Consider the following 26,253-nt stretch of genomic DNA (forward strand, 5'->3'; position numbering starts at 1 on the left):
AGCAGCTCAGGGCAGATCCATTGTCTCCTCCCCTCTGAGCAACAAGATGGCTCTCCTGTCCTTCCACTTTGATAGCAGCCTTCAACTACCTGAAGGGGGGTTCCAAAGAGGATGGAGCTCGGCTGTTCTCAGTGGTGGCAGATTTAGTTGGGGTTGGTCCTGCTTTGAGCAGGGGGTTGGACTAGATGACCTCCTGAGGTCTCTTCCAACCCTAATCTTCTATGATTCCCTTGCAACACCCAGCCTGGAAAAGGAGACCCTGCTGCCACTATGGCCCCAACTAGGGAGAGTGGGGGTAAAGGCCTGTAGAAGGAACAGACGGGAGGCTGGATGGGGGCTGGGTAGATGTGGGGGTGAGGGACAGGATTGATCTGGAGGTTGGGGCAGAATTAATTGCTGGGCAGGGGAGGGGCCGATGTGGAGTGAGAGCATCTGCAGAAGGGGCCAACATCTCCTGACCTGATAAATTGGAGAGAGTGAATGACACTAATTGTCACACACACGCACACACATCCACGCACATGCGGGGGATGGCCATAGGGCGTTCAAAAATCAAAAAAGAGAGACTAGAAAAACACAGTGGTTTTCTTTTAAATCTCATTATTGTTGGGCCCCACTCATGATTTTTGATCTCTTGAGGTTAGCAATACCGGGGACTGTGGTTTCTCTGGGACTGTCTAGTTTGTTTGTTGAATCTGGTAGAGAAAATACCCATATTAGCTCTGCGATTCATTGGCAAAATAGTTACTAAACTACTAGACAACTGTTGTGCTGCATTGTGATGTTCACGTGTGCACATTGTGTACGGTAGCTTTTGCTTGCTGTTGCATTGTGGGTCCAACTTTTCTTTGGTGTTGCAGCGTCTGTTCAATTTGCGTCTACAGCTCGTTTGATGTTGCATTGTGTTCAGTTTGTATTGCATTGCATTTTGTGGGTTGTTTTTGTTGCATGATGTGTGCAGCTTTTGTTTCGTGTTGCAATGTGTGTGTACATTTCATTTGGTGTTGTGTTGTCTGCACAACTGTTGTTCAGTGTTGCATTTTGCATATTGACTGTGTAGCCTGGTGCATGCAACTTTTTGTTTGGTGTTGGCTGTTGCAATGGGTGTGCATTTTGCTTAACTTTGCAAGGTGTGTGCATTTCGTTTGCGGGTGCACTGTGTGTGCTGAGTTTGTTTTGCACTCTGTGTGTGCGCAGTTTTTGTTTGCTCTTGCATCACACTAGGGCAGGGACAGCGTGTCGGACAATAACCTGCAGAAGAGCAGCCAGGCCCGTGCCAGCTGAACAGGGGCCGCTCGAGCTCCGAGCCCAGTATGGCTCTACCCTGAACAACTTGAAACCTGACTCCTCTCCGAATAATACTCAATGCCTCCATGGCCCCTGGGAGCCCGGTGCACCCTGGGAGTTGAAGTCCCCTTGCCCCATACACTGCCTGGACTTCCTACCTGGGAAAACTACACTCCCCAGACTCCACGGCCAGGAGGCTCTTTGCCTCCCTCGCCCCAGGGCTATCTGGGAGCTGCAGTCTCCTCTCCTACTACACCCTAGCGCCAGGCAGCCATAGAGAACTACAACTCCCAGCATCCTCCGGGTCTCCCCTTCCCCCCGCCCCCTGCTGGGCTGAGTGGTGTTTTTGTTGTTGGTAAAAGGTTAGTGGAACAGCTGATTGCTCTGTAGGGTAAGAGACCTTCTTTATCTAATGGGGCGCCTCTGCCTTCCTCCTCCCCTCAGGCCCCTGCCCCCTGCTGCTGCCTGCGGGAGGGGGTGGGTCTGGGCTTTTGGAGAGGGGCAATTCTCTTTCTGCACCGTGCAGCCTCGTGCCAAGGGCTCCCTGGGGGCGATCCGTGCTCCCCCCCCCGCAGTACCCCACTTCGAGAGGGCTGTGCCTGTAGCCAGGGTACCCTGGAGTCCAGGAGCCCCCTGATCTCAGGCTTGCCTGGCCTGTGCTTCGAGGCCTTGGGAGGCTGGGCTCCCTGCTGCAGGGAGGGCAGTGGGGCCATCCCTCTCCTCTGGACGGGGGCAGCCCAGGAGATGGAACCCCAGCCCCAGCTGTCAGCCCCTTTTCCTCCCCCCCGCTTAAGCCCCCTTCCACTGCTTTACTCTGATCTCCCCTGGCTGCTGGGTCAGGCCTGCGACCTGCCCTGCTGTGCTGTTTGCCTGGTTGGAGCTGACCCCCCCACCCCATGCCCCTGGCCCGGGCAACCCAGAGATTAGCCACTCCCGTGGCATTAAAGAGCAAGGAATCTCTCCCATGCCTGTATTTGCACCTGGGGCTGGTGCATCAGGGCAATCTTCACCACTCCCTCCCCCCCTGCACAAGTTCCCCCCGTGCAGCTTCCTTCCCCAGCACGCCTGTGGCTTTGGGTTTCCGAACATGAGTTTCCTTTGTCGCTTTGGTTTGGAGCCGTTTGATTTTTTAAAAGCCTTTTATTCTGGGCGAGAAGGGCAGGGGCCGGGGGCGGCGGGGAGAGAAGTGGGAAGAGTTTCCCCCGAAACCCGCTGGGGATGTAAGTCTTTTCTTCTCTTGCCAAGCTGGGAGGTGGTTTTTACTTGTCTCTTCCTGGAAGCCGCCTTGCATAAGGCTGGTGCGCCCTGCTTGCCTTGTGCAAGGTTCAAGGAATCCTCCCCCTGTTCCTGGCAGCCAGGTGAGCGGAGAGGATGGATGGCAGCTGCTGGGATTTGTTTCGCACATGGCTGCTCCTTGGCTGGCTCGGCACAACTGGAGCAGCAGACTCCTGGGAGGGGAAAGGAATGTAGCTTCAGGCACTTGGCTGGATGATGGCCAGGAGGTCCCACGCCAGCCGTGCACTGTCTGGGCTTGTGGGGCCGATCAGGAGGTGTCTTGCCCAGGCCATGAGCGCTTTTTAGCGGTGATTGTGCAGGATTCCCAGGCGAGCAAGGCCGAGAGGCCCTAAGCCAAATCAGGGTCCTGTTGTAGTCACAAAGAGATGGTCCCTGCCCCAAAGAGCTCAGAGTCTCCATAGGCAAAGGCTGGGAGTGGAAACAGAGGCACCAGGTGGGGAAGTGTCTTGCCCCAGGTCACACAGCAGAGCTAGGAGTAGAAGCCAGGTGTCCTGCCTTAATTCCACACTCTAGCCACAGTGCCACCCTGCCAACCTCAGGATGCTCAGAGATTCATTTTATGTCAGAAGAAGTTAGTAATAGCAGGACTCTACAGAGGAGCTAATGTTAATACCTAGCTCTTATCATCAGTGGGTCTTACAGTGCTTTACAAAGGAGGTCAGCCTCATTATCCCTATTTTACAGATGCGGAAACTGAGGCACAGAGAGGACGTGACTAACACAAGGTCACCTAGCAAAGCAGGGTGTGAGCTGGCACTAGAGCCCAGGTCCCCGGAGTGCTAATCCTGTCCTGTATCCGCCAGGCCACGCTGCTTGCCAGCAGATCTTCCACCCAGGCGTGTCTGCACCGGGGATTATAATTGGTGCAGGCGCACTTTGGGGATCTCATTCAGATATACTGGGACACTCACCACGTATGATCACTGCACGTGGGCGCCAGTGTGCGGGAGAGTCTAATGATGGCAGGGAAGGCGCCACGTTACAGGGCGCCTCTGTCACATGGGATCATTGAGCGAGGATTTTGGCTCATCCAGAGAGGAAATTGGGGTGCCTGTCACCCCCCTGTGCTCTGCCTTTGCAGTGAACCTCTTTGAAGATGTCTACAGCCCAATCAGTGCAGTATATGAGTCTCTTGGCTATTACCACATTGTTAATTTGTAGTGTAGATGCAACCTCACCCTGGCCATGAAGCTTCCTAGACAATTTGCTATTCTAGCTGCTGAGTTCATTGCAGCTGATGTGTAGACAGGTCCAGCATGTGTCTCTCCCTATGCCTGACTTGCTGCCCTGACGTGGTGTTCTGTGCCTGCTGTGTTTTGCAAGCTAAGCAGTATTGGGCCTGTATGGTGCTTGGAGGGGAGATCCTCCAGGAAAACCCAGGCTTCTGAGGGAAATGATACTAGTGATAAAGCAACAGGTGCTGTTCTTATTTCTGTGTTGTGGTAGCACTAGGGTGACCAGCCAGCAAATGTGAAAAATCGGGACGGGGGTGGGAGGTAATAGACGCCTATGTAAGAAAAAGACCCAAAAATCGGGACATCTGGTCACCCTAGGTAGCACCTAGAAGGCCCAATCATGGCCCAAGAGCCTGTTGCACTAGCATACAAAGACCCCAAAGTACTCTAAGCTGTCCTGAACCTATGCCCCAGCCAGGTGCTGGAGCTTCCAGCTGAGATGTAAAATCAAGGGCCTGGCTCTTTTGCTGTCGCTAAGCATCCTGCGGCCATAGGCACCAACGTCCCCTCTTTCCCCTGGGTGCTTGACAGCCCCCTGGCCCCATCCCCACTCCACTCCCTCCCCAAAGTCCCTGCCCCAACTCCCCCCCACCCCTATTCCAACTCCTTCCCCACACCCACCTGCATGCCACATTCCCACTCCTCCCTCCCGCCCCCTCCAGAGCATGCTAACATCGCCAGATAGCTGTTTGGCGGCAGCCAGGCGGGAAGCATTGGGAGGTAGGCGGAGGAGTGGGGACGCGGCATGCTCGGGGGCGGAGGAGGAGGAGGAGAGGCAGATGGGGGATGAGGGGAGCTTGGCTGCCAGTGAGTGCAGAGCACCCACTAATTTTTGCACCGGAGCACCCACGGAGTCGTCGCCTATGCCTGCAGCCACTTTCACAAGAGCCGGGGCTTTGAACCTGGGTCCATGCATCCCCCCTCCCTGTGTGCCCCAGCTGGGTACGAGCCTCAGTATCGCCAACCCCGAATGTTCAAACGTCATGAGTCAGGCTTACCAAAAATCATGAGATTATGTACAGATAATAGCGTTGGGGTTCTTTTCATTTGCCTTCTGCTTTTTGAACCTTTAGGGTGCACTGGGGTGATATTTTGAAGCTTTCTCCACTGCCACGAGGGCTGAAAACTTTCTTTTTCTTTAAGAAAGGCTGAAATCAGCATGTATCCCCTTCACTCCAGGAGCTGGGGCTTTAAGGAAAGCAATCATTATCATGACAAAACCATGAGAGCGGGTAACACTGAAGACTCCACTTCTCTGTTGCCGTGTGGGGTGGCCATTGTGGGCTCCGCCCCAGGGCAGCAATCAGAACGATCCTGGTATACGCTGCTTGTAAAGCACTTCGGGATCTGATGCTGGAGAGGCAGGATGAAACCCAGATACTGCTGGTAGGCCAGCTGGTAGGGGGGTCGTGTTTGTCCTCTCACTGCGCAGCAGCGTTTCTTAAAGCCAGTGCAGTTCCCCTTGTGCCAGAGCATCCATGCCAAGGCAGTAGACCCATCTGCTCGCCCGGTACAGCGGCAAACGTCACCTGGTTCCGTAGGGCCACATTTTCTGGGGCCTAATGGCTAGAGCACCGGACTGGGACTCGGAGACCTGGCCAACTAGGTGACCTTGGGCAAGTCCCTTCCCTGCTCCGTGCCTCAGTTTCCCCATCTGTAAAATGAAGAGACTGATGCTTTGAGATCCATGGGTGAAAGACACAATAGAAGAGCTGGCTCCTGCAATTAAAGCTGAGAACCCCTGTGGTTAAAGTTTGACTGTTCTAAGTCAAATGCTCTGTTGGATTCTCTTGAAATGTGACGTGCAGAAAGACGGTTTCTAGCCAGAGTGATTGCACGGGACTTGGTGGGTCAAGGGGACAGGTTGTGACCCTGAGCTACCCTCCAGGTATTGCAGCTTTGAAAGCTACCCTTGGCAGATATCTGAGGACGAATTACAGGCCAGGTGCAACTGTCTGCCTCTGTCGAAGGGTTTCTGTTACTGCTGGGAACTGTAATCCGAGGCCAGCAGAGACCTGAGAAGGGGCACAAACTCTTTCTGAAAGGAAAAGGAATGACATGTGAATGCTTGCTGTGCCAGGCCAGAGGTTGGGAGAGTGCTGGGGAAGGGGAATCATGAGATATATGGGGATGGGTAGCAGGGAGTGGAGAGGGGTTGGAGGCTCCGGGGAGGGGTGGGACATGGGGAGGGGAGACATGGGGGAGTGGTAGGGTAAATGGGGTGACTAGGGATGTGGGAGCATGTGAGCCCCACCTTCTACCCCCTATGTGTGTACCAGGATCTTGGGAGGTGAGTGTCAGCTTGCTCCTCTGAGTGGGTCTGAGTCCCTCTTTCTACCCCTGTGTGTGCTGGGTTCTTGGCGATCCTGCTGTTCTAAGGGATCTGAGCCCCTCCCCTGCCCCCCATGTGTGTGCCGGGATCCAGTAACCCTGTCCCTCTGGATGAGGGGACCGAGCCCCTTTCCTTGCCCTCCCCCCATGTGTGTGTGCCAGGATCTTGGGGGCCCTGCTATACTAAGGGATCTGAGCCCCTCTCCCTGCTCCCTCCCCCCAAATGTGAGCCAGGTTCTGGAGGGGCCCTGACTACACCACACATTGAAATCTCTGAAAATCAGACAATTCAAAGTTAAGGTGACAGCACTCTTGTGCGGGGCTGGCCAGGGGGCCAGCTTGGAGGCTGGGCGAGCCAGGAGCCTCGTCAGAGCAGGGAGAGCAGCTGGAGGGGTGCCTGGCAGGGGCCCAGTTTGGTGTCCGGCGCAGCCGCTGTAACTGAGAAATGTGTGGCCCTCCCATAAGCAGCTGCTTGTGACACATGTAGAACAAATTTCTTACATGCTTGTGGCTTCTCACATACTAAGGAATGGTCCTGAATGGCTTCGTGGGGCGGGACAGGGAGGGGAAGCTGGAAATGGGGATGGGGGCGCTACCTGATGTGAGGAGGAGAATGACTGCACTGCATAAAGCTACTGTAACTAAACCACCACGGAATAAAATGGTCAGTTTTGGGGCCAGGGATGAGATTTCTCTCACTGCCCTGTTAGCAGCTCCCCCCTCTAGACATTTCACAATACAACCTGTGGTTCTGTGCCAAAGGGGACAGGAGCTCTTAGGATCACATAGCCTCCTTGCTAGCTGGCTGCAAGCTTAAGGGACAGCTATAATGACCTGCCTGACCACTGATTCCTACTAAAAATGTTTCTCTTTCTGGTTGGGAAACAAGGAAATTCACGGACAAAAAATTGGTTAACCCAGAGCTGAGGTTGCCTGTTGGGTCTTATGCCCGTCCAGCAGAACTCAAACCTCGGAGAACCAGAAAAGGCAGTGTGAAGGGATGCCCCAACGCGCCCTTAACTCTGCCTCTCCAGAGCTGGCGGTAGCCAGTAGGAATTATCTGTGTGCTCTCCAGCTGTGCTCTCTGTTGTTAGCTGGAGCTATATGGAATGGTGGAGGGATTAGCCAGAGAAGCTGAGCAGAGCTGTGATTGTGATGGGGGCGATATGAGGGTGCCCTTTCCCTCAGACATTCTGAGCCCCTCTGCCTACGCCTCACCCCACGTGGGTGAGGATGGGAAAACGGTGCACGTGCATCCTGAGAGATGCCATTTGTCTCACTCCAGTGCTGAGCTGGGAAGTATGTGTCAGCAGCAAGGCACGGGGCTCTTCTTGCCATGGGGGGCGTCAGCAGCGAGATGGGGTACGAGGGTGGAGTGGGCATGGCCTGATGGTTGAGTGACAGTGTTGTGTTCGAGGGGGTCCTGTGTGCAATGGTGAAAGGTTGTAAAATACAGCGGGTGTGGGGTTGCTTTTGCGGTGGAGGCTCCGTATCCGGGCATAGAGTGGGCATAGGTAGCAACCGTTCAGTTCACCTGGACACAAGTTTCACCTTGTCTAAGAGACAGCATTGGACTCTGTGCTGCAGCTGGTGCATGCGTCTTCCCTGAGTGATGGGCACAAGCTGCAAAGGCAGAGTGCAAGTACGTGTCTTGTGGGCACCCTGGGCCATCACTTAGAAAGGGCAGAGTTAAGGTTACATTGGTGTGTACCTTGACTCCAGGTTTCCTGGCTGTCAGAGGTCTGCGTTTTGCTGGATGGGCACGGGGCACCACCGGGCAATCTGAACTGTTTTTATCAATGGATTTGCATTAATTCCTAGAGACCCCGGCCAAGATTACTTATCTAGGTGCAAGCCACCATCCTTGCACCAAAGATTTCGCAGGGTGAAGGAGAAACTGAGGCGCAGAGGGAGGGAGTTGCCCACGGTCACACAGCAGATCAGTGGCAGAGCTGGGAACAGAACCCAAGTGCCCTGAGACCTAGTTTAGTGGCACACTAACCAGAGTTAAAAGACTAGACAAAGATCCCTTTCTGTCTGAAATATGTGGGGTCTTGGGGGGTCCAGCCCCAAAGGTGCCTGAGTGCCCGGACTCCTGGGTTCAATTCCCGGCTCTGAAATGGACTTGCTGTGTGCCCAAGAACCTCTGTAAAATAGAGACAGTGGCACTGCCCTGCCTCCTGCAGGCTGCGAAGCTAAATGCATCCATGTCCATGAGGTGTCCACAGTGCTGAGTTCCCATGGCATGTAGGGAAGCAGGGACTTTCAGGGCATCCCAGGCTGGTCCAGGGTGGGATTTTCCCATCCTGCCCCTTCCCCAGCACTTTTCTCCCTCCCACCTGTGACATTCCCCAGGGTACAATCTGGACTGTTGAGCAGCTCTGTCTCCTCAATTCTCCAGTCTGAGGTGCCTTTTACACGGCTTTGCTGTGAGAGCAACCGCTCCTCATCTGCTCGCACACATGTAAATCACTCACAACTACATTGCAAGGGTACAGCCACCCACCCGTGAATTACACTGCAGAGCAATACCAACAAACTCCCAGTCCCAGACTTTCCCCCAGAAATGTGTGTCTTGTAGTGCCCAGCTCTCTCCTGGGCACCACGAACTTACATAAAGTCCATCATTTTATTAATAGAAAATGGTATGCACAAACCCTGGTATCTCAAATGGAGTTTCCCGAATACTTCAATCCAAGCACTCTGGTCTAGATAAAACAATAAAATAAATTTATTAACTACAGAAGGATAGATTTTAAATGATTACAAGTAATGGGGCATAAAAGTCAGAGTTAGTTACAAAGAAATTAAAGATAAAACACAACTAATGTCTAACTTAACAAACTAAGTGATTTCAAAGCAAAAGTCTCTGTCCCTACATGTTCTAGCAGCCTCACTGGCTAAATTCCTTTCTGCCAGGATCCCTTCCTTTGTCCTTCAAGTGTTGTTGATGCTATGAGTAGAGACGAAAGGAGAAATCTTTTGGGGAGTTTCTTCCCCTTTCTGACAGTTCTCTTTTTCTTTGAGAATCATCTCTAGCTGAGGTTCAGGAGACAGGAAACTCCAGCGCTTTCTTTGCCAAAATGTAGATTTCTCACTCACTCCCTTTTTTCTGCCAAAGAATGGCCACTTAACCAGGTGATGGTCCGTTTGATTTTGTTGACACCTAGCTGAGGCGTCAGTTTGCCTGTTGTCTTTCTGGAACTGTTCCGTGGCTGACTTTCTAAACTTGGAACATGTCTCTGCAATGTCATACAGTAGAATTGTATAATTTTACATACAGTGTTGTCACGCACTTTTTACCAGGACAATAATGGTCAGCAGATTACGAGTTTTTGAGTGATACCGCACAAGGCATACTTTGTACAGAATTTATCATAGTCTTGTGGAAAGGGTGAACATTGGGTTACAGACTATCACACTGTCCTTCTTTCTTCACCTTCCACCCTGATGAAGAGGATGGAGGAGGTGTCTCCTAGCAAGTCGCAGGCACAGCCCCACCCTACCATGGCCTTCCTCAACGTAGCCCGCACCTACGTGCCCAACACCAAGGTCGAATGCCACTACACCTTGCCTCCCAGCATGAAGCCATCAGCCCGCGACTGGATCGGGATATTCAAGGTACTGGGAAGAGAGAGGCGGGTGGGAGCTGGATGCGTTAGCTGGGATCTCCCCTGTAGCTTTGCCCCGGGAGGATGGGGGGCAGCATGGCAAGTGTTCTCATCAGGCAGTGAATTAGGCTGAGATGGAGAGGCGCAGGATGTCTGAGTGGCCTCATCACCTGGGGTAGAGGCTTCCCCTTCTATTGTGTTCACTGCTGTTCCATTGCGCTGAGCCCGCAGCATGCACATGAGAGGAGGGGCCCACTTCTGCAGGACACTTTGAAATTCACCCACAAGTCGACCAAGCCTCCTGCTTTTCCCTGCATGCAAAAACAAAATGAGGCAGTGTGGCTCAATGGCTAGAGCACTGGCCTGGGACTCATGAGACCAGGGTTCTATTCCTGATGGCCAGCCTTGGGCAAGTCACTTCCCTGCTGTGCGCCTCAGTTTCCCCATCTGTAAAACAGGGGCGGGCAGGGGAATGATACTGCCTTCCTGTGCTGTGTAACAGCCAGGAAGTATCATCATCTTAGGGTGAGTTGTGCTGCAGACCCAGGCTTGAGGTTTCAGCAGTTCCGAGCCAACACTTCAGCATCCATGCTGCATGGTAAACCTGGTCTTACAATTGCCAGATCTGGGTCTTGCTGTGGACCTTTGACTCGGGTCTGCCGCTTTCTGCTGCCTCCCGACTGCAAAATGACAAGCCTTGGCTCTGACCCACCCCTACCACCAGCAGGGTCATAGCACCCAGGTCTGACCGATCTGTGTGTGGACGGAAGCAGGGCTTGGGCTCAAACATAGACACTGGCACTTGATAAGCGCTAGAGAAACGCTCAGCTAATGCCAGGGGTTCCTCAGACACCTTCTTGCCTGCGTCTGTCTGTCCAGGTGGAGGCCTCGTCTGTGCGGGATTACTACACCTTCGTGTGGTGCGTGGTGCCCGACGGAGGTGCCGAAGGGGCGCCCGTCCATTCCAGTGTCCAGTTCCATGGTAGGTAGGGGAGCTCCGGGGGTGGGGGGGTAGGGGAGTGCGCGGTGCGTAGATTACATGTGTGGGGGTTGCAGGAGGGTGAGATCAGAGGGGTGGTGTCCATCAGTGAGCAGCCGGAGCAACGGTCTGAAGGGATGGCAGCCCTGGGTAAGGGTTTGGATTACGGAGGCTTTGCTGTGGCTTGTCAAACCAAGGGCCCGTCTAGCCAAGTATCCTGGCCTCCCTGATAGAGGTGGTCATGCCAGATGGCCCATCTAGCCCAATATCGCCTTGCATTGCTGGATCAGACCCACAGGCCGATCCAGTCTAGTATCCCCACACTCTGCACCGGATGAGGTCCCTGGGCCCATCTCGCGTGGCGTCCGGCCTGCAGGTGTGGCCATGACCTCATACCAGAGCAGCTGCAAGCCAAATGCTCCCTGAAGCCCCCTGGTGCAGTTACTACAGGGGGCATTGAGGAGGCAGCAGTGGGTGGGGAGGGACTGCTCACACAGCTTGGCCCTGACATCTCGTGTGGGGCTGAGGACTGTGACGGGGGCTTCCTATGTGACCCCAGGGTCAGCAGCTTGGGACGGGAGTGGGTAAAGCAGAGAGGATCTTAGGAAAGGGTGCAGGAGGCAGCCGGGGGGAAGGAGCGAGGCTGGGACTGAAATGGGATGGCAGGTTTCCGAGCAGCCCGTGATGGAACGGGCATCCAGGTCACCGTCGGCCTTTGGCGCTACCCGCTGGTTGTCAGAGAGGCCAGGCCAGAGCAGGCCACACAGACTAGGCTCGGGGGCAACACACTGGCTGGGGGGCAGCACCTCTGTGACCAACGTGGTCTGCTGACAAGGCACTTGCCAGTCGCTCGGCCATGGTACCAACCACACTGGTGCCAGGACTCTGGAGTTCAGGGCGGTAGCTGGGGGCAAGATGGGTCACGGGAGAGCCAGGGATCAGATCGAGCCCCAGACTATGGGGCATCCAAGCCCCCACCTGGAGGCAGTCGGCTTCCTGGCAAGGCCCTAGCCGTGGTGGGGCAGAGTCATCTGATGCTGGCCCGTGTCTGTCCTGCTGCAGCCAGCTACCTGCCCAAGCCAGGGGCCCAGCAGTACCAGTTCCGCTACGTGGACCGCCGTGGTGAGGTACGCGGCCAGAGCAGCCCCTTCCAGTTCAGCGAGCCCCGGCCCATGGACGAGCTCGTCACGCTGGAGGAGGATGACGAGGGCAACATGGACATGTTGCTGGTGGTGCCCAAGGCCACCTTGCTGCAGGTAATGAGGTGTCAGCATTGCCTAGTGGGTAGAGCACCAGATTGGGTGCCCGGAGACCTGGCTTCTGGTCCCAGCTCTGCCAGTGGCCTTGGGCAAGTCACTTCACAGATTTGTGCCTCAGTTTCCCCTGGTCCCGGTTAGGCTGTGAGCTCACCCAATGTACAAGATGGAGGGCAACAAGAGGGATCAACTGTTGCTTTGCTCAGGAGAGCACCTGGCCATGTCCCAGTCAACTCAAACCCCTCCCCTCCTGCCAGGCTTTTCTCCCTGCAGGGCAGGCAGTAACAACTGCATTGGGAAATGGGGCGGAGCTTAGCCCTGGCCCCGCCCTCCAGCAGCTCTGCCCCTTCAGAACATCTCCCTATTGTGATAAGAGCCCCCACCAACTGTCTCTTGCTCCGCCCAGTTGAGTTAACCCCTTGCCTGCCTGTGCGCCCTGCAATGTCCTGGGGGCCTGGGTGGGTGTAGTGTCTGCCCCCTCAGTCTCTACTAAAGGTGCCGGTCCCTGTGGGTCCCATTCCCCCCCAGAACCAGTTGGAGGAGAGCCAGCAGGAGCACAGCAGGCTGCTGCGAGAGAAGCTGCGGCTGGAGGAGGAGGTGAAGGAGCTGCAGGCCCGGATCGAGCAGCTGGAGGAGGCTCTGGGCACCATGCGAGATGAGCACACCAAGCTGGTGGAGCAGTACAAGGTGTGTGGGGTGCCTCCTGCGGGCACTGGGCCCTATTGGGCAGCAGCCACTGGGTTGAGTCCCCCACCACCCTGCTTCCTGGATTGATAAGGATCCAGTGCCATCCCCATGGACTGGGCTGTTGCCCATCACACTGGGAACAAACTGAGGCACACGGACAGGTGAATTAGACCTCCCAGCTCCTTGCTCAGGCCACTGTGCTGGGCTGCCTCCCTGGAGATGCCCACCTAGGAGGGGACCCCCATATTCCTCCTTATGTTCCCTGCTACCCACTGTCTTAGCCCCAGATTCCAAAGGTGCTCTCTGATTTGGGGGGCCCCTGGGCTTCCCTGCCCCTTGCCAGAGCACCCAGACTCTGTGCTGATCCCAGGCAGGAGACGGGTCGGGTCTTCCCATGTCCATCATCCTGACTCACCCCTGCCCTCCCTGCCTGGCGGTGCCTATCCCAGGATCTCTCGAGCTCCCATGCAGCCATGATGGAGGAGCGGGACGCGCTGAGCCGGCAGCAGGCAGGACAGCTGGCCCGTATCCAGGAGCTGGAGGAGGACGTTCAGGCCCTGAGCGAGAAGGTGCTGCAGAAGGAGGTGGAGTTGGACAGGTGAGCAGCAGTGGGTGGGGGGTCAACAGGCTTGGGGAGGGGGACGGGAGTTAGGGTCAGTGCTGTGACCCAGCTGGACTGGCGGGTATGGGGGAGGTGGCGGCAGGTGAGTAACAGGGCTCTGGCTTGGCAAGGACGGTGGCGTCCTCCCCCATGGCTCATCAGGATGGGTCCGGGCCTGTGATCTCATCCAGTCGGCTAAGCAGAGTTGGACCTGGTCGACGCTCAGTTGGATGACCACCGAGTCCGAACCCAGGATCCTGTGGGAAGGGAGTGAGTCCAGCTGTTCGGGGGGCTCTCGTCCTGAGTGAGAATGGGCTAATGTCATACGGGGCGCTGTACTGTGCTCTGGGGAGCAGGGTGGGGGCTCAGTGCTAGATGCTCTGTCCTTTGTTCCCCCCCGCCCCCGGCAGCATGGACTCTCATGTGCCATGGGGGTGCAGCCTCTGGAGTCGGAGTGGGTTTGCAGTGTCCCGTGTGCTAGGACAGGGACAGGCCCAGGCCGTGCTGACTAAAGGGGCCCCGTTAGCAAGGCTGCAGGACACAGACTTGCCCTGGGGTTCTGGCCTGGCAGCATCGCGGAAGGGCTGGCGGGCTGCAGTGGGTCTGCCCTGCCCCCTCGCTGCGCCTCACCCGCCCCCCCACCGCTGTAGCTGTGCCCTGAGCCGAGCTGGGGCTCACTTTGCCTGTCTGTCGTCCCCCCCGCCCCTTCCCCAGGATGAAGGACACGGTGAAGTCCCTGGTGCGGGAGCAGGAGCAGATCCACCACCAGCTCAAGGAGGAGAATGCCGAGAAGGAGCATTACCAGGTGAGCCCTGCGGAGCCCCGGGGCGGGGCTTGTAGGGGTGACTTGCTGGTGGTGGAGCTAGCTGGGGTGAGCAGAGGAGCAGGGGTCCCTCCCCTCCCCCTCAGACACACACAGGAGTGGGGGTCCCGCTCCATACATACAGAGACCAGCAGGATTCCCCCACCCCAGGGGGCCCCCAGAGGGAAGGGAGGTGGGTCCCATCCCTGCCCCCTAGGAGTCTCTGGGCCGGCACGTGAGGATCATGTCCCCCACCCCCACCCCCCAGGTCAAGCTGCAGGCCTCGGAGCAGGAGAGCCGGAACCTGGCCTGCGACCTGCTGCTGGCCAAGACCCGGCACAGCGAGAAGGTGTCGCAGGCCCTGGTGCTGCAGGAGGACATCAGCAAGCTGCAGCAGAAGCTGGCGGCCGCGCAGCAGAGGACGGTAAGTGCCCAGGGTGGGGGGCCCCCCCCCTCGGTGCCATGGCGCAGCCTCCGCTCCTCCCTCCCTCCCTCTGCTTGGGTGTGTGCGTTCACCAGCCCTTTCCCTGGAAAAGAGGGGATTAGGGCGGTGTCGCTGCTAGAGCAGGGGGATGGGAGCCAGGACTCCTGGGTTCTCTTTCCCTGCTGCAGGTGCCTGTGTGTGTTCTAGGGGTGAGGACAGGGAGCCAGGACTCCTGGGTTCTTTTCCCACTGACTTCTGAAAGGCAGCCACTTCTGGGGTATGGAGAATAACAGGATAGTATTTTACCAAGAAGCAGCAGCCCAAACCCCACTCACGTGAAAAGCACCACAGGATCTTTGGCACCCTCCTGGAGCAGGATTTTGAAGATCTCTGCCGGGAGGGAAATCTCCTGGCTCCTCAGAAGGCCTGCCTCAGCCCCAATGGGATTTGACCCTGGCTTAGAGGAAGGCCAGCTATTTCCAGCTTGGCTTTGGCGCACAGACCTCAGAGCTACCCTGCAGCTCACAGAGCTCACTGAGCAGTTTGCCTTGATAACATCCTGTAGCAGGGAGTTCCACGTGCTAATAGCAAAGAATTTTAACAGTCTCTTAAATGCCATCAGCTGCTCCCTTGTCGCTGTGTTTGGGGGTGGGATGCAGGGGCAGAGCCCAGTTGGCCTCTTCCATCTCGTTCATTATTTCTGACCCTCCCTCTCCCCCCATTACCTTCCCCCCCCAGGCCCAGCTGGAAGCGCTGTGTGAGCAGCTCCGCTCCACCCAGGACCTCCTTGCCGCCAGCCAGCAGAAAGTGGTGCTGCTTGGGGAGGAGTTGGCTAGCGCCTCCTCCATCCGGGACCGGACCATCTCGGACCTGCACAAGAGCCGGCTGGAGTCAGCCGAAACCAACATCAAGCTGGCGGACATGACCCTGAAATGGAAGGAGGGGAAAGGCCAGTGGTGGAAGGAGAAGAGCAACCTGCTGCAGAGCATAGAGGTGCCAACCCCCACCCCGCTGGGCCTCTCACTTGAATGGCTGCATCCACTGCCGGGGTGCAGCCACCTCTGGGATAGGGTACTGGCAGTGCTCAACAGTTTAGGATAGGAAATGAAGGCGCATCCCCTAGGTGGGCTTGTCTCAGTGACCGGTGGACAGGGAGCAGGGACGAGCATGTCCAGGCCGTGGGAAAAGTCCCCCTGTCGTGACCCACACAATGCTCAGAACTTGGTTTATGTCTGAGCACAGTGCCCCCTAGAGCTGCATTGGGGTGGGCACTGGCTGAGGGGAGAGCGCCCCCTACTGAGCTACTTGAAGCCCAGCATGAGGAGAGAATATCCTGTGCTAATCCCCCTGCTCCCTGCAGCCCAGAACCCCCTAAACCTCTTATCAGAGAGGAGAGTGCCCCCTACTGAGCCCCCTGCCCCGTTCCCTGCAGCACAGCTCCCCCCTAGCACCACATTGGGGCCAGCACTAGCTGCGAGGTGAGGGCGCCCCCTGTTGATCCTCTCACCCTGCTCCCTGCAGCGCAGCGCCCCCTAGCACTGCACTAGGTATTTGTAGTCCTTCCATCCCAGCCTAGCTAGGGAGACGTGCTGGGCTCCCCACGGCAGGCAAGGGTCGGCCCCCATGAGCGCCCCCTATGCCGTTTGCAGGCGGAGAAGGACAAGATCCTGAAGCTGAGTGCCGAGGTGCTGAAGCTGGAGAAGAACCTGCAGGAGGAGCGCGCCCAGAAGCAGGCGCTGAAATCTGAACTGTCCCACGAGAGAGACTCCAGCCTGGTAAGGCCAGTAAGGGGGTTGGGCACTGCCCCTGGGACAGAGGGGAACCCCACTGTCTGCCATATAAGGGGTGGGATCAGAGCTGTGATGGGGACGCCCTGCCATGCGGGAGGGGAGGTCCCTGCACTAAGGGAGAGGAATCAGAGCTGTGATGGGGAGGCCATGCCATGCGGGAGGGGAGGTCCCTGCCCTAAGGGGAAGGAATCAGAGCTGGGATGGGGAGGCCCTACCCCGAAAGCCGCACATGGATGTTAGGGGGCATCCTGCCCCATAGGAGAAGGGATTGGGGCACTCATGGGCCTGGAGGATCAGGTGCCTGGGGTATGGAGGTTTGCTCCCGAGGCTGATGCAGGGGGCAGTTCTCACGGTCCTGTGCCCCCTTCCCCCCCACCCCAGGTGCAGCTGTCAGAGAGCAAGCGGGAGCTCAAGGAGCTGCGCGCGGCCCTGAAGGTGGCTGAGAAGGAGAAGGAGCAGCTCCAGGAGGAGAAACAGGTTGGTGCCAGCTGGGATCAGAGGTCAAAGGGGGCTGAACACCGGAGCTGGGCGGGTAACAGCTCTTGGCCCAGGCTCCAGTGGGAGCCAAGAAACTGCCAGGAGGGGGTGACATGAGCCACATTCCCTGCCCCCATCAGGGCCTTCCTTGCATAGGGACTGGGCGGTGCCCTGGGGTCAGGCAAGGGCCCTGCAGCCTGGGCAGTGGGTGGGGGCAGGCAAAGACCCTGCCCCCCACCCCCCAGGTCCCCACCCAATCTCCCGCTGGCCTGGTGCCTGGGGCGCAGGTGGGGCCGATCCTGACCCCGGCGGCTTCCCCTCCCCAGGAGCTGCTGGAGTACGCCCGCAAGCTGGAGGAGCGGCTGGAGAAGGTGGCCGACGAGAAGTGGAGCGAGGTGACGGCGGCCGAGGAGGAGGAGGCAGCAGCGACGGTGCTGAGTGCGTAACACCCCGTCCTCTCACCCCTGTCACCACAACCATTACCTCCCCAACCCCATCCCCCCCGTCCTCCTACCCAATTACCTTCCCACCCCACCCCTGTTACCTCCCCAACCCCATCCCCCCCGTCCTCGCACCCCGTTACCTTCCCACCCCACCCGTTACCTCCCCAACCCCATCCCCCCCATCCTCCCACCCTGTTACCTTCCCACCCCACCCCTGTTACCTCCCCAACCCCATCCCCCTCGTCCTCCTACCCTATTACCTTCCCACCCCACCCCTGTTACCTCCCCAACCCCATCCCCCCCTTCCTCCCACCCGGTTACCTTCCCACCCCACCCCTGTTACCTCCCCAACCCCATCCCCCCCGTCCTCCCACCCTGTTACCTTCCCACCCCACCCCTGTTACCTCCCCAACCCCATCCCCCCGTCCTCCCACCCCGTTACCTTCCCACCCCACCCCTGTTACCTCCCCAACCCCATCCCCCCGTCCTCCCACCCCGTTACCTTCCCACCCCACCCCTGTTACCTCCCCAACCCCATCCCCCCCTTCCTCCCACCCGGTTACCTTCCCACCCCACCCCTGTTACCTCCCCAACCCCATCCCTCCGTCCTCCCACCCCGTTACCTTCCCACCCCACCCCTGTTACCTCCCCAACCCCATCCCCCCGTCCTCCCACCCCGTTACCTTCCCACCCCACCCCTGTTACCTCCCCAACCCCATCCCCCCCCGTCCTCCCACCCCGTTACCTTCCCACCCCACCCCTGTTACCTCCACACCCAATCCTCCCACCCTTGCTACCTCCCCAGCCACCCATTACCCTCGTCCAGGGGTGAAGGTAAGCCGGTCCAGTCCGGCATACCGGTAAGAGCCAGTACGCTGTGCCGGACTGGACTGGCTTCCGCGGCTATGATTTAAAGGACCCGGTGCTCCTGCCACTGCAGGGATCCCCGGGCCCTTTAAAGCACCAACAGAGTTTTGGCAATGGGGCTCAGGTGAGGATTTTAAGGGCTCGGAGTTTCGCGGCGACCGGAGTCTCAGGCCCTTTAATTCGACCCTTTGCCCCGGGGCTCCCAGCCGCCTCTGTAACTGGGAGCTCTGGGATGATTGAAAGGCCCTGGGGCTCCACAGCCGGAGCCCCAGGGCCTTTAAATCTTGTAAGTCCACACCCCTTCTGGTTGAGGCCCTGCCCCTTTTGGTTGAGGCCCCGCCCCTTCTGGTTGAGGCCATGTGTACCAGTATATCCTTTAAGTTACTTTGATCCCTGCCTCTGTCCCCCCACCCTGTTACCTCCCCATCCCCCCATCCTCCCACCCATTACCCCCGTCCTCCCTTCCCCATCCTCCCACCCATTACACCCCTGCCCCAATTACCCCAGTCCCTCCACCCCATCACCTCCATCCCCCTCATCCCTGTTACCCCATCCTCCCACCTCTGTTACCTCCTCACCCCACCCATGTTACCTCCCCATCCCCATTCCGCCCATCTTCCCACCCCCGTTACCTCCCTACCCCTTCACTGCCTCACACCATGCCCCGGCACCCCTGTTGGTTACCCCTTCACTGTAACCCCTGTTCATCCCCCCCTGCTCTGCCCCCAACTACCTCCTCTCTGCCCCGGGACCCCCCTGCCCCGCTCTCACTGCTATGTGCACTCTCTACTCGCCCCCTCTCTCCCTCCCCGACATCACCCTGTGCTGCTCCCCTGCACCCAGAAGAGTAGTGCTGCCCCCCGGAGCTACCAACACTCTGCCAGTGCCAGCTGTCCCTTGGCTCCTCCCCCAAGAACCACCTCCACAGCCCCTGGGCTGGCTCTTCCCAGGCTTCTCCCCCTAGCAGCGTTCCCCCCTTTTACCCTTCCCTGCTCAGCGGGGGACACGGCTACCCAAGTGACCCTGTGGCCTCCCCTCCCCCCAGGCTCCCTGGACTCCCCACTCTCGGACTCGGAGGACGAGTCCCCCGAGGACATGAGGATCCACACCCAGCTCAGCCCCTATAGCCTGTGCGACAACCGGGCCGGCACCAAGACCCCGCCGTGCCTGCGGGAGCCCATGCACAAGGTGGTGATCAGCCAGCCTGCCCCCATCACCACCCAGATCAAGCAGCCCACCGAGGACAACAGCTCCGACTCAGTGAGTCCCCGGGGATAAAGGACCCCCAGGCACCACGCAGCGTGGAGGGGGAAACTGAGGCACAGGGACTTGCCCTCGGTCACACAGCGAGCAGGGGCGGGGCAGAAATAAACCCTGGCATCCTGGCTGCCAGTTGCTTCCTCTACCCCGCTATTCCACACTTGCTCTCGGAGCTAAGGATCGAACCCAGGAGTCCTGACTTTCATCCCCATCTTGTGACCATTTCTTTCTTGCCAACAGTGGCCCCCTGGCCCATGCAGAACATCAACCCTAGATTGAGGCAGGGACCCCAGAAAGTTGCAGTCCCCCCCTCCCCCCGGCCCCAGTCCACTCAGTTCACCCTCCTGTGAGCAGTAGCCCCCGCGGCATCTCATGCCGAGCCCCTGAATTGAGCCCAGTTATTGTCTATCCCGTTTCTCGTGGCTGTGCCCAGGGACCCACCATGCGTGGTAGTGCACACTAGCTCCCTGTCTCATCCGATGGGCTTCAAGCTTCTGATCCCTGGAACCTTAAAGCCCAGAGGTGGATGGGGTGGGGTATTGGTTGGCAGGAGGGGCTGGGCCCCCCATCTTCCTGGGGAACAGAAAGCCCAGCTTTGAGGGTGCATCTGAGCCTGCTTCACCCGGGAGGAGGGGTTATCTGCCAGCCCCCCAAACCCTCCTGCATTCCCCTCTACCACATCCCTGTCAGGAGTAACTGGAAGGTCACTGGAGCTGCAGGACTAGGGACGGCTCTCCTCCTGGGACAGGGGCGAAGGGGCGTCCATGCCAGGTTGGGGAACAGGCCCACGTTTGAAATCTCTCTGTGTCCCACTGCAGTCGCTGTTCGTTCACGGGGCAGCTTCTTCCTCCCTCGCCCCTCCAGCCGTGAGTGTGGGGAGGGGCTTTTTAGACCCGCCCCTGTAAAACTTTACAAACCTCTGATAATTGGCACGATAAAACGTGCAGTAACATTAACGGCTGGGAGAAAAGGGGGGTGCCGGGGAGTCTCTCCAGCGCCTCTCGCCGGGGAAAGTGGGGAGGGGGGGGGTCAGCTGGGAGAGTGGGGACTTCTCCCTGCCAGCCTCATGGCGTCAGTGCTGGGGGAGCCCCCATCTCCATCCCCAGGGAGGCAGCGAGAGCAGCAGGATGGGGGAGTCTGGTTACAACACAGTGGCTCCCCCCGCAGGCCGAAGCCAGAGCTCCAGCTCCGAACCCCCTGGGGCTTCTGGGCTGGTGAGATCCGGATGTGGCAGTCAGCTGGTCACCAGGCATTTGGGGTTCCCTGGGGTTCCTGAAGGGGAGCTATGCTGGGGCTAGGGAGGTTGCCCGGCTGCTAGGACCAGAACGTCCCTGCACTTGGTCCATTTCCATGGTGTCTGTTGCAGGATCTCCGTGTGAGTGGGGCTGGCCCGCGTGGCCCATGGCAGCCCCACGAAACGAGGGATCGCGGGCAGGGGGCCGGGTGGCAGCGACATCACAACACGCTGCCCCGCTCGGGGCGGGACACAGCTCGGTTCAGAGATCCCTCAGGGGCAGCCCAGCAGGTCCGAGGATCAATCCCAGCACCCCTGCTGCAAGGGGGAGCAGGCTGCTGACCCATTTCCCCCCCTCCCCCCGCCGCGTGCATGGCTCCGTGATTCCTCCACACAGCCAGGGAGCAGGAAACTTGCAGAGCCCCGTCAGGTAGCCCACACCCTAGCGGCGCAGCTGGGGACCTTGCAGCAACAGGAATAAAACTCACTCCCCTGGGCTGTCAGGGCACAGCCCACTGCCACTGGAGAATCTCCATCCATTCTCAGCAGTGTAGGGCCTATGACACATAGCAGGGCTGTTCTTCTGGGGAGCCTGATTAGTTGGGGGGGGGCACAATCACTATGCCTATGTGCAAGGGGCACCCCAGTGCTGGGGGGTGGGGGCTGGACTCTGGTCCCCGGCGCTCTCACCCCCACTTTCACTGCAGGAGGCGGAGGACGAGAAGGCCGTGCTGATGGCGGCTGTGCGGAGCGGAGGGGAAGAGGCCAGTCTGCTGTTGCCCGAATTGGGCAGTGTCTTCTATGAGATGGCCAGGTGAGGGGGGGATTGGCCGCACTGGGGCCCGTCAGCAGAGCAAGGGGCTGTTCCTTCGCCCTGCCCATAAAGAGGAGGATGGAGAAGAGGATGAAGGGGAGCAGAGTGAGGAGATGGGGAGGAGGATGAAGGGGAGCAGAGTGAGGAGATGGGGAGGAAGATGGAGGGGAGCAGAGTGGGGGGAGGGGAGCAGAGTTGGGGGCTGGGGAGGAGGATGGAGGGGAGCAGGGTGGGGAAGGGGATGGAAGGGAGCAGGGGAGGGGGAGGGCAGCAAAGTAGGGGATGGGGAGGAGGATGCAGGGGACCAGAATTGGGGGCTGGGGAGGAGGATGGAGGGGAGCAGAGTGGGGAGCTGGGGGGGGAGGATGGAGGGGACCAGGGTTGGGGGCCGGGGGAGTAGGGGAAGTGGGGGATGGGGGCAGCTTTCCAAGCCTCCTCTTAGTTAGTAAAAATATATAAATTTCCCTGTGGGCGCAGGGAGCCGATGACTTTTACAGCCAGTGGCCATAAAAGTGGCAGGTGCGGAGCCGGGAGATGTACGGCCGTGTCAGGGCATTTCTGAATCAATTTTCAGCATCATTAGATTCCTTTCTCCTGCAGACAGAGGCGGGCGGGGGAGGAGGGAGGCTATTTGCAAGTGAAATAGATAGAATCACCCAGCTGCAAGGCAAGGTGCGGTCTGTGCACCCAGCCCCCCGTGCGGGGGAGATGGGCTGCAATGGGGGTGTCAGGAGTAGGAAAGGCAGGTTGGGTGCAGGGTGCTGAGTGCAGAGAGGTGGGATGGGGGCAGCAGGGGAGGGCAGAGTGGTTGCAGGTGGGATGAGATGAGGACATCGGGGGAAGGGTGGCATGGGATGGAGACATCACGGGAAGGGTGGGGTGGGATGAGGTGGTGGCAGCAGGGAAGGGCAAGGGGGCTGGGACGGCGTGTTGTGGGAGGGCAGGTGGATACAGAGGGGATGGGATCAAGATATGGTGGGAGGGTGGAGAGGGAAGCCAGTATTGGGGGATTGGCAGAGTGGGTGTGGGGGGGAATGGGCTGGGGTGTTGGGGGAGAGCAGAGGGGATGGGATGGAGTGTCAGGGCAGGGCAGTGGAATGGGATGGGGTGTCGGAGGAGGGCAGGGGGATGCAGAAGGGAAGGGATGGCAGTGTCAGGGAAGGGCATGGTGGGTGCGGTGGGATGACATGTTGGGGGGAGGCAGGGTCGGATGCTGGTGTCGGGAAGGGCAGAAGGGATGCGGGGGATGGGATGGGGGTGTCAGGAGAGGGCAGGGGGTGTGGTGGGATGACGTGTTGGGGGGCAAGATTGGATGCTGGTGTCGGGGGAAGGGCAGAAGGGATGCGGGGGATGGGATGGGGGCATAAGGGGAGGGCTGGGGGTGCGGTGGGATGACGTGTTGTGGGGAGGCGGGGTTGGATGCAGGTGTCGGGGGAAGGGCAGAAGGGATGCGGGGGATGGGATGGGGGCATGAGGGAAGGGATGGGGGTGCGGTGGGATGACATGTTGGGGGGAGGCAGGGTTGGATGCTGGTGTCGGGGGAAGGGCAGAAGGGATGCTGGGGATGGGATGGGGATGTCAGGAGAGGGCAGGGTGTGCGGTGGGATGACGTGTTGGGGGGAGGCAGGGTTGGATGCTGATGTCGGGGGAAGGGCAGGGTGGGCGCAGGGTGCCATATGCAGAAGCAATGAGCCGGGGGTGTCTGAAAAATAAAAGGAATTCTGGATTGAGGGGGCCACTGCTCCCCTTTGAGAAGGGAGAGGGGCTGCTGTGCTGTGGGGGTGGGGGGCCAGTCCTGTGCAGGGTCCTCTGCTCTGTTTTCTGCAGAGTCTAACGGGGAAGGAAGGAGCAAAAAGAGAGACGGGGAAATCAGGAGGGGGGAGAGCTGGAATAGCGGGAGGCGGGGAACCCATAATAACCCTGGCCCCCAGCCCGGCCGTGCCCTCAGTGCAGGGCCGGTGGCCGGGGGAACGGTGCCAGGGCCCCGCTCATGGGGGGGGCAAGCTCTAGCGGTGCCGACCCTCTGTCTCTGTCGCCCCCGTGCAGCGGCATCACAGGCCGCCAGCCGTCAGATCCGGGCCCTTGCAGGATGGGCGCCTCCCCGCTGGACCTGCCCGCGTCCCCCGGCCTGTGGAAGGAGTGCCCCATCTGCAAGGAGCGCTTCCCCCTGGAGTGCGACAAGGAGGCGCTGGAGGAGCATGTCGACAGCCACTTCTTCTTCAGCGCCCACGACCCCTTCGCCTTCGAGTGACGCCCCCGTCGCCCCCACCTCGCCCTGAGCCTCGGGTCACGCCCCCCTGCCTCTCCCCGGAAATCCTGTCAGGCACTGCCAGCCCGGCACACCCTCTAGGAGTTCCCCTGATCCTTGGGGGGCAATTTACCCCCTCTCCTGCCCTCCATGGCATCCGAGAGCAGGGAGTGAATGGGGGGTTGGGCACTAGCGTCCCCTAGTGGCTATTCCCAGGCAAGTCTGTAGGCCTGAGGTCTCCAGCCCCCACCCTGCTGCCTTAGGGTGAAATAGGGCGAGTTGCTCCCACCTTCCAAATATGGGGTTCAGCCAGTGCAGATGCTGAGCACTCATCAGTTGGAGGGGGGGCAGGCTCACACACCCCTTGGCTAGGGGGCTCTGTGTCAGGGCAATAGGAATCCCCGGAGGGGGTGCCCCAACTCCCATCTGCCTCCTAGAACCTGGGACTATTGCTTAGAGCTGGGGAAGGCTCACTGGGGTGGGAGGTTGGAGCTGGGGGGCTGCTGTAGGGACACACTCTCCTCCCCCACCCCCCAATGTTTCCCCTTAGGCTCCAGACACATGGTGTTGGGAACTGCTGGGCACCAGATTTTGGAAGGTACAGGGAGTGGAGGGGCAGTTCAGAGAAGGCAAGGGCAGGTGGTCCCCTCTCACCTCCCCAGGTGAGAGTAGGCAGATTTCCTGGGTCCCTCAGGGCTCTGGGGAGGGGGCTGAGTGGGGTTAGACTTCCCCATAGTTCAGGCTAAAAGGGGCCTGAATTTCCCCGCTCTCCCGATCCCAAAGGCAGCTGCCCTGTGCTGCTCCCTGTCTATGCGGGGTCCTGGCCCCACCCCCAGCTCCACTCCCCTGGGCCCAGTCAACTAACCTTTGGGCCTCTGGCTGGGCTACTGGTTTCCATGTCTGGGCTAGGGAATTTCGCCGCTGCCATAAGGGTCTGTTCCCCCACGGGACTCAGTTTCCCTGACTGCGAGGCAAGGAGACCCAGCCCCCACCCCAGCCTCCCCATCCATGGACACCAGGCAGAGCCTGCCTCTGCTCAGCCCTGCAGGATGCTGGCATGCACCAAGAGCCAGCCGGTAATGCTGGGAGCGTGCCGCCAATGACCACTATTTGTTAGAATGTCAACTGCATATGTATTTGGCACAACAGGCCTTCCATTGGCTCCTGCTGTTTGCCACCACTGCCTCCCACGCGGGTTAGCGGCCCAAGAGGGCCCCCAGGATCCAGAGTCCCAAACACTGAAACCATTCCCTTCCCGGCGATCTCAGGTAGGGAGTGGAAATGGGGAGGTGGGGCTGAGCCGGGCACTGGGTGGAGGGCATAGGGCAGCGCCCAGGGTATGAGGGTGCAAAGGGGCCTGAGCCCAGAGCTCTCTGTGTGTGGATATATATGACCTGGGGGGAAAGGTGTGTGTACATGGGGGTGAGCAGTGTACACCAGGGTATCAGTCCTGTCCCAGCCCAGCTTGGGGGCTGGGTTTCACCAGCTGCCTTTTCTGCCAAGCGGCCTCCTAGCCCCAGCATTCCCTTGGCCTGGAACTGCGCCGCTTCCAGCCCCGGGCCTGATCCTAAAGTCGTCTGCCCTGTGGGGCACCCCAGGGATCCCAGCCACATGGGTGTCAATCAGGAATGACTGCCATGGCATCCTCCAACCTCTGTGCCAGCATTTCCCGGGGCAGAACCAGGGCCTGGCTCTCTGTTGCAATCTGCCCCTCCCTCCCCCCTGTAACCTCTGGGCACCTGGTGCAGTGTGACGGGATGGGGAGGAGAGGTCCAAAGACCCACCTGGCCAACTTGAGAGCTGACAGGGTCCCTGGGACATGGGGGTGTGCACCAGCCCTGACATGACAGTGCGGGGAGGGGGAGATGCACAGACCTCACATGACCCCTAGGAGCAGCAGGGGGGGAACACTAGCCTGACTGGGGAGACAACGCGGGGAGGGTCACAAGCCCTGGCATGACCCCTGGATGGGGCAGCAGGCAGGGCAGAGCCCTGACACTACCCCTGAAATGGTTTTGTTTTGTTTTCACTTTGTTTTTTTAAAACTGACTTGTCCATTATTACTGTTACAATTCTCATGATTCAGGGTGCCCCTCCGCCGGGTCTCTGCGTCTCATAGCCGCTCGCTGTAGCATGCTCAGTAATTAGTGTTGATTTGCAGTTGGTTTGCTTGATTTCGGGGGCAGGGGGGCAGTTCAGCCCCCCCCCCCACCCCCTTGTACATAAGCCCCCCCCTTGGATTATTCTCATGCACTTGCTTTTCGTATTCACGATTGCATTTCCTTTTGTTTTAATTTTTTTTTAATATAATACTGTTGTGACTGTCCATTTGCCCCCTCCTCCGCTTGAGGGGCAGGGAGAAAGAAGCCAGGCGTTCGGCTGGCCCCCGAATTCTCGGTCAGTCGGCTGGGTGGGATGAGAGTTCATGACTATGCCTTTTGAATGCAGGAGATGAGGCTGCTGCTCTGATCACTGGTTTATAGACGCTCTGCTCTTGATTTTGTAACTAACCGTGGTTGGTGATTCTGATGTGTCCAGCTGGTCCCTGCTTCTCCCCAATCTCATCCCTGGCCTGTTTTGGTTTTGTTTTTTTTTAAATGTTGTCCCCCCC

At 58.8% G+C, this 26,253-nt stretch overlaps 1 protein-coding gene across 4 annotated transcripts; it reads left to right on the forward strand.

Annotated features, from left to right (window-relative positions):
* The first annotated feature begins 1,587 nt into the window (after positions 1-1,587).
* Positions 1,588-26,253, forward strand: CALCOCO1 (calcium binding and coiled-coil domain 1). 4 transcript variants are annotated; one of them, XM_050925844.1, is made up of 15 exons: positions 1,588-1,678; positions 9,606-9,770; positions 10,640-10,742; positions 11,802-11,995; positions 12,524-12,682; positions 13,132-13,280; positions 13,998-14,088; positions 14,354-14,509; positions 15,248-15,502; positions 16,159-16,284; positions 16,681-16,776; positions 17,103-17,214; positions 19,132-19,346; positions 21,288-21,394; positions 23,441-26,253. In XM_050925844.1, exons 2-15 carry the CDS (start codon positions 9,609-9,611, stop codon positions 23,643-23,645), a joined length of 2,130 nt encoding a protein of 709 aa, XP_050781801.1. In that variant the 5' UTR covers positions 1,588-1,678; positions 9,606-9,608; the 3' UTR covers positions 23,646-26,253. The 4 variants fall into 4 exon arrangements, with proteins under 4 accessions (XP_050781801.1, XP_050781802.1, XP_050781800.1 ...); XM_050925845.1 differs by having other exon boundaries at positions 1,629-1,649; XM_050925843.1 differs by lacking the exon at positions 1,588-1,678 and having other exon boundaries at positions 9,600-9,770.

The sequence above is a fragment of the Gopherus flavomarginatus genome, chromosome 16 (assembly GCF_025201925.1).
Source record: "Gopherus flavomarginatus isolate rGopFla2 chromosome 16, rGopFla2.mat.asm, whole genome shotgun sequence".
NCBI lineage: Eukaryota > Metazoa > Chordata > Testudines > Testudinidae > Gopherus > Gopherus flavomarginatus.

Bases quoted from the DNA above. Each gene is read 5' to 3' on its own strand.
- CALCOCO1 (XM_050925843.1), top strand. From the start codon at position 9,600: ATGAAGAGGATGGAGGAGGTGTCTCCTAGCAAGTCGCAGGCACAGCCC. The intron at 15,503-16,158 runs GTGCCAACCCCC...TGCCGTTTGCAG, and splicing joins ACCTGCTGCAGAGCATAGAG to GCGGAGAAGGACAAGATCCT. The intron at 17,215-19,131 runs GTGCGTAACACC...CCCTCCCCCCAG, and splicing joins GGCAGCAGCGACGGTGCTGA to GCTCCCTGGACTCCCCACTC.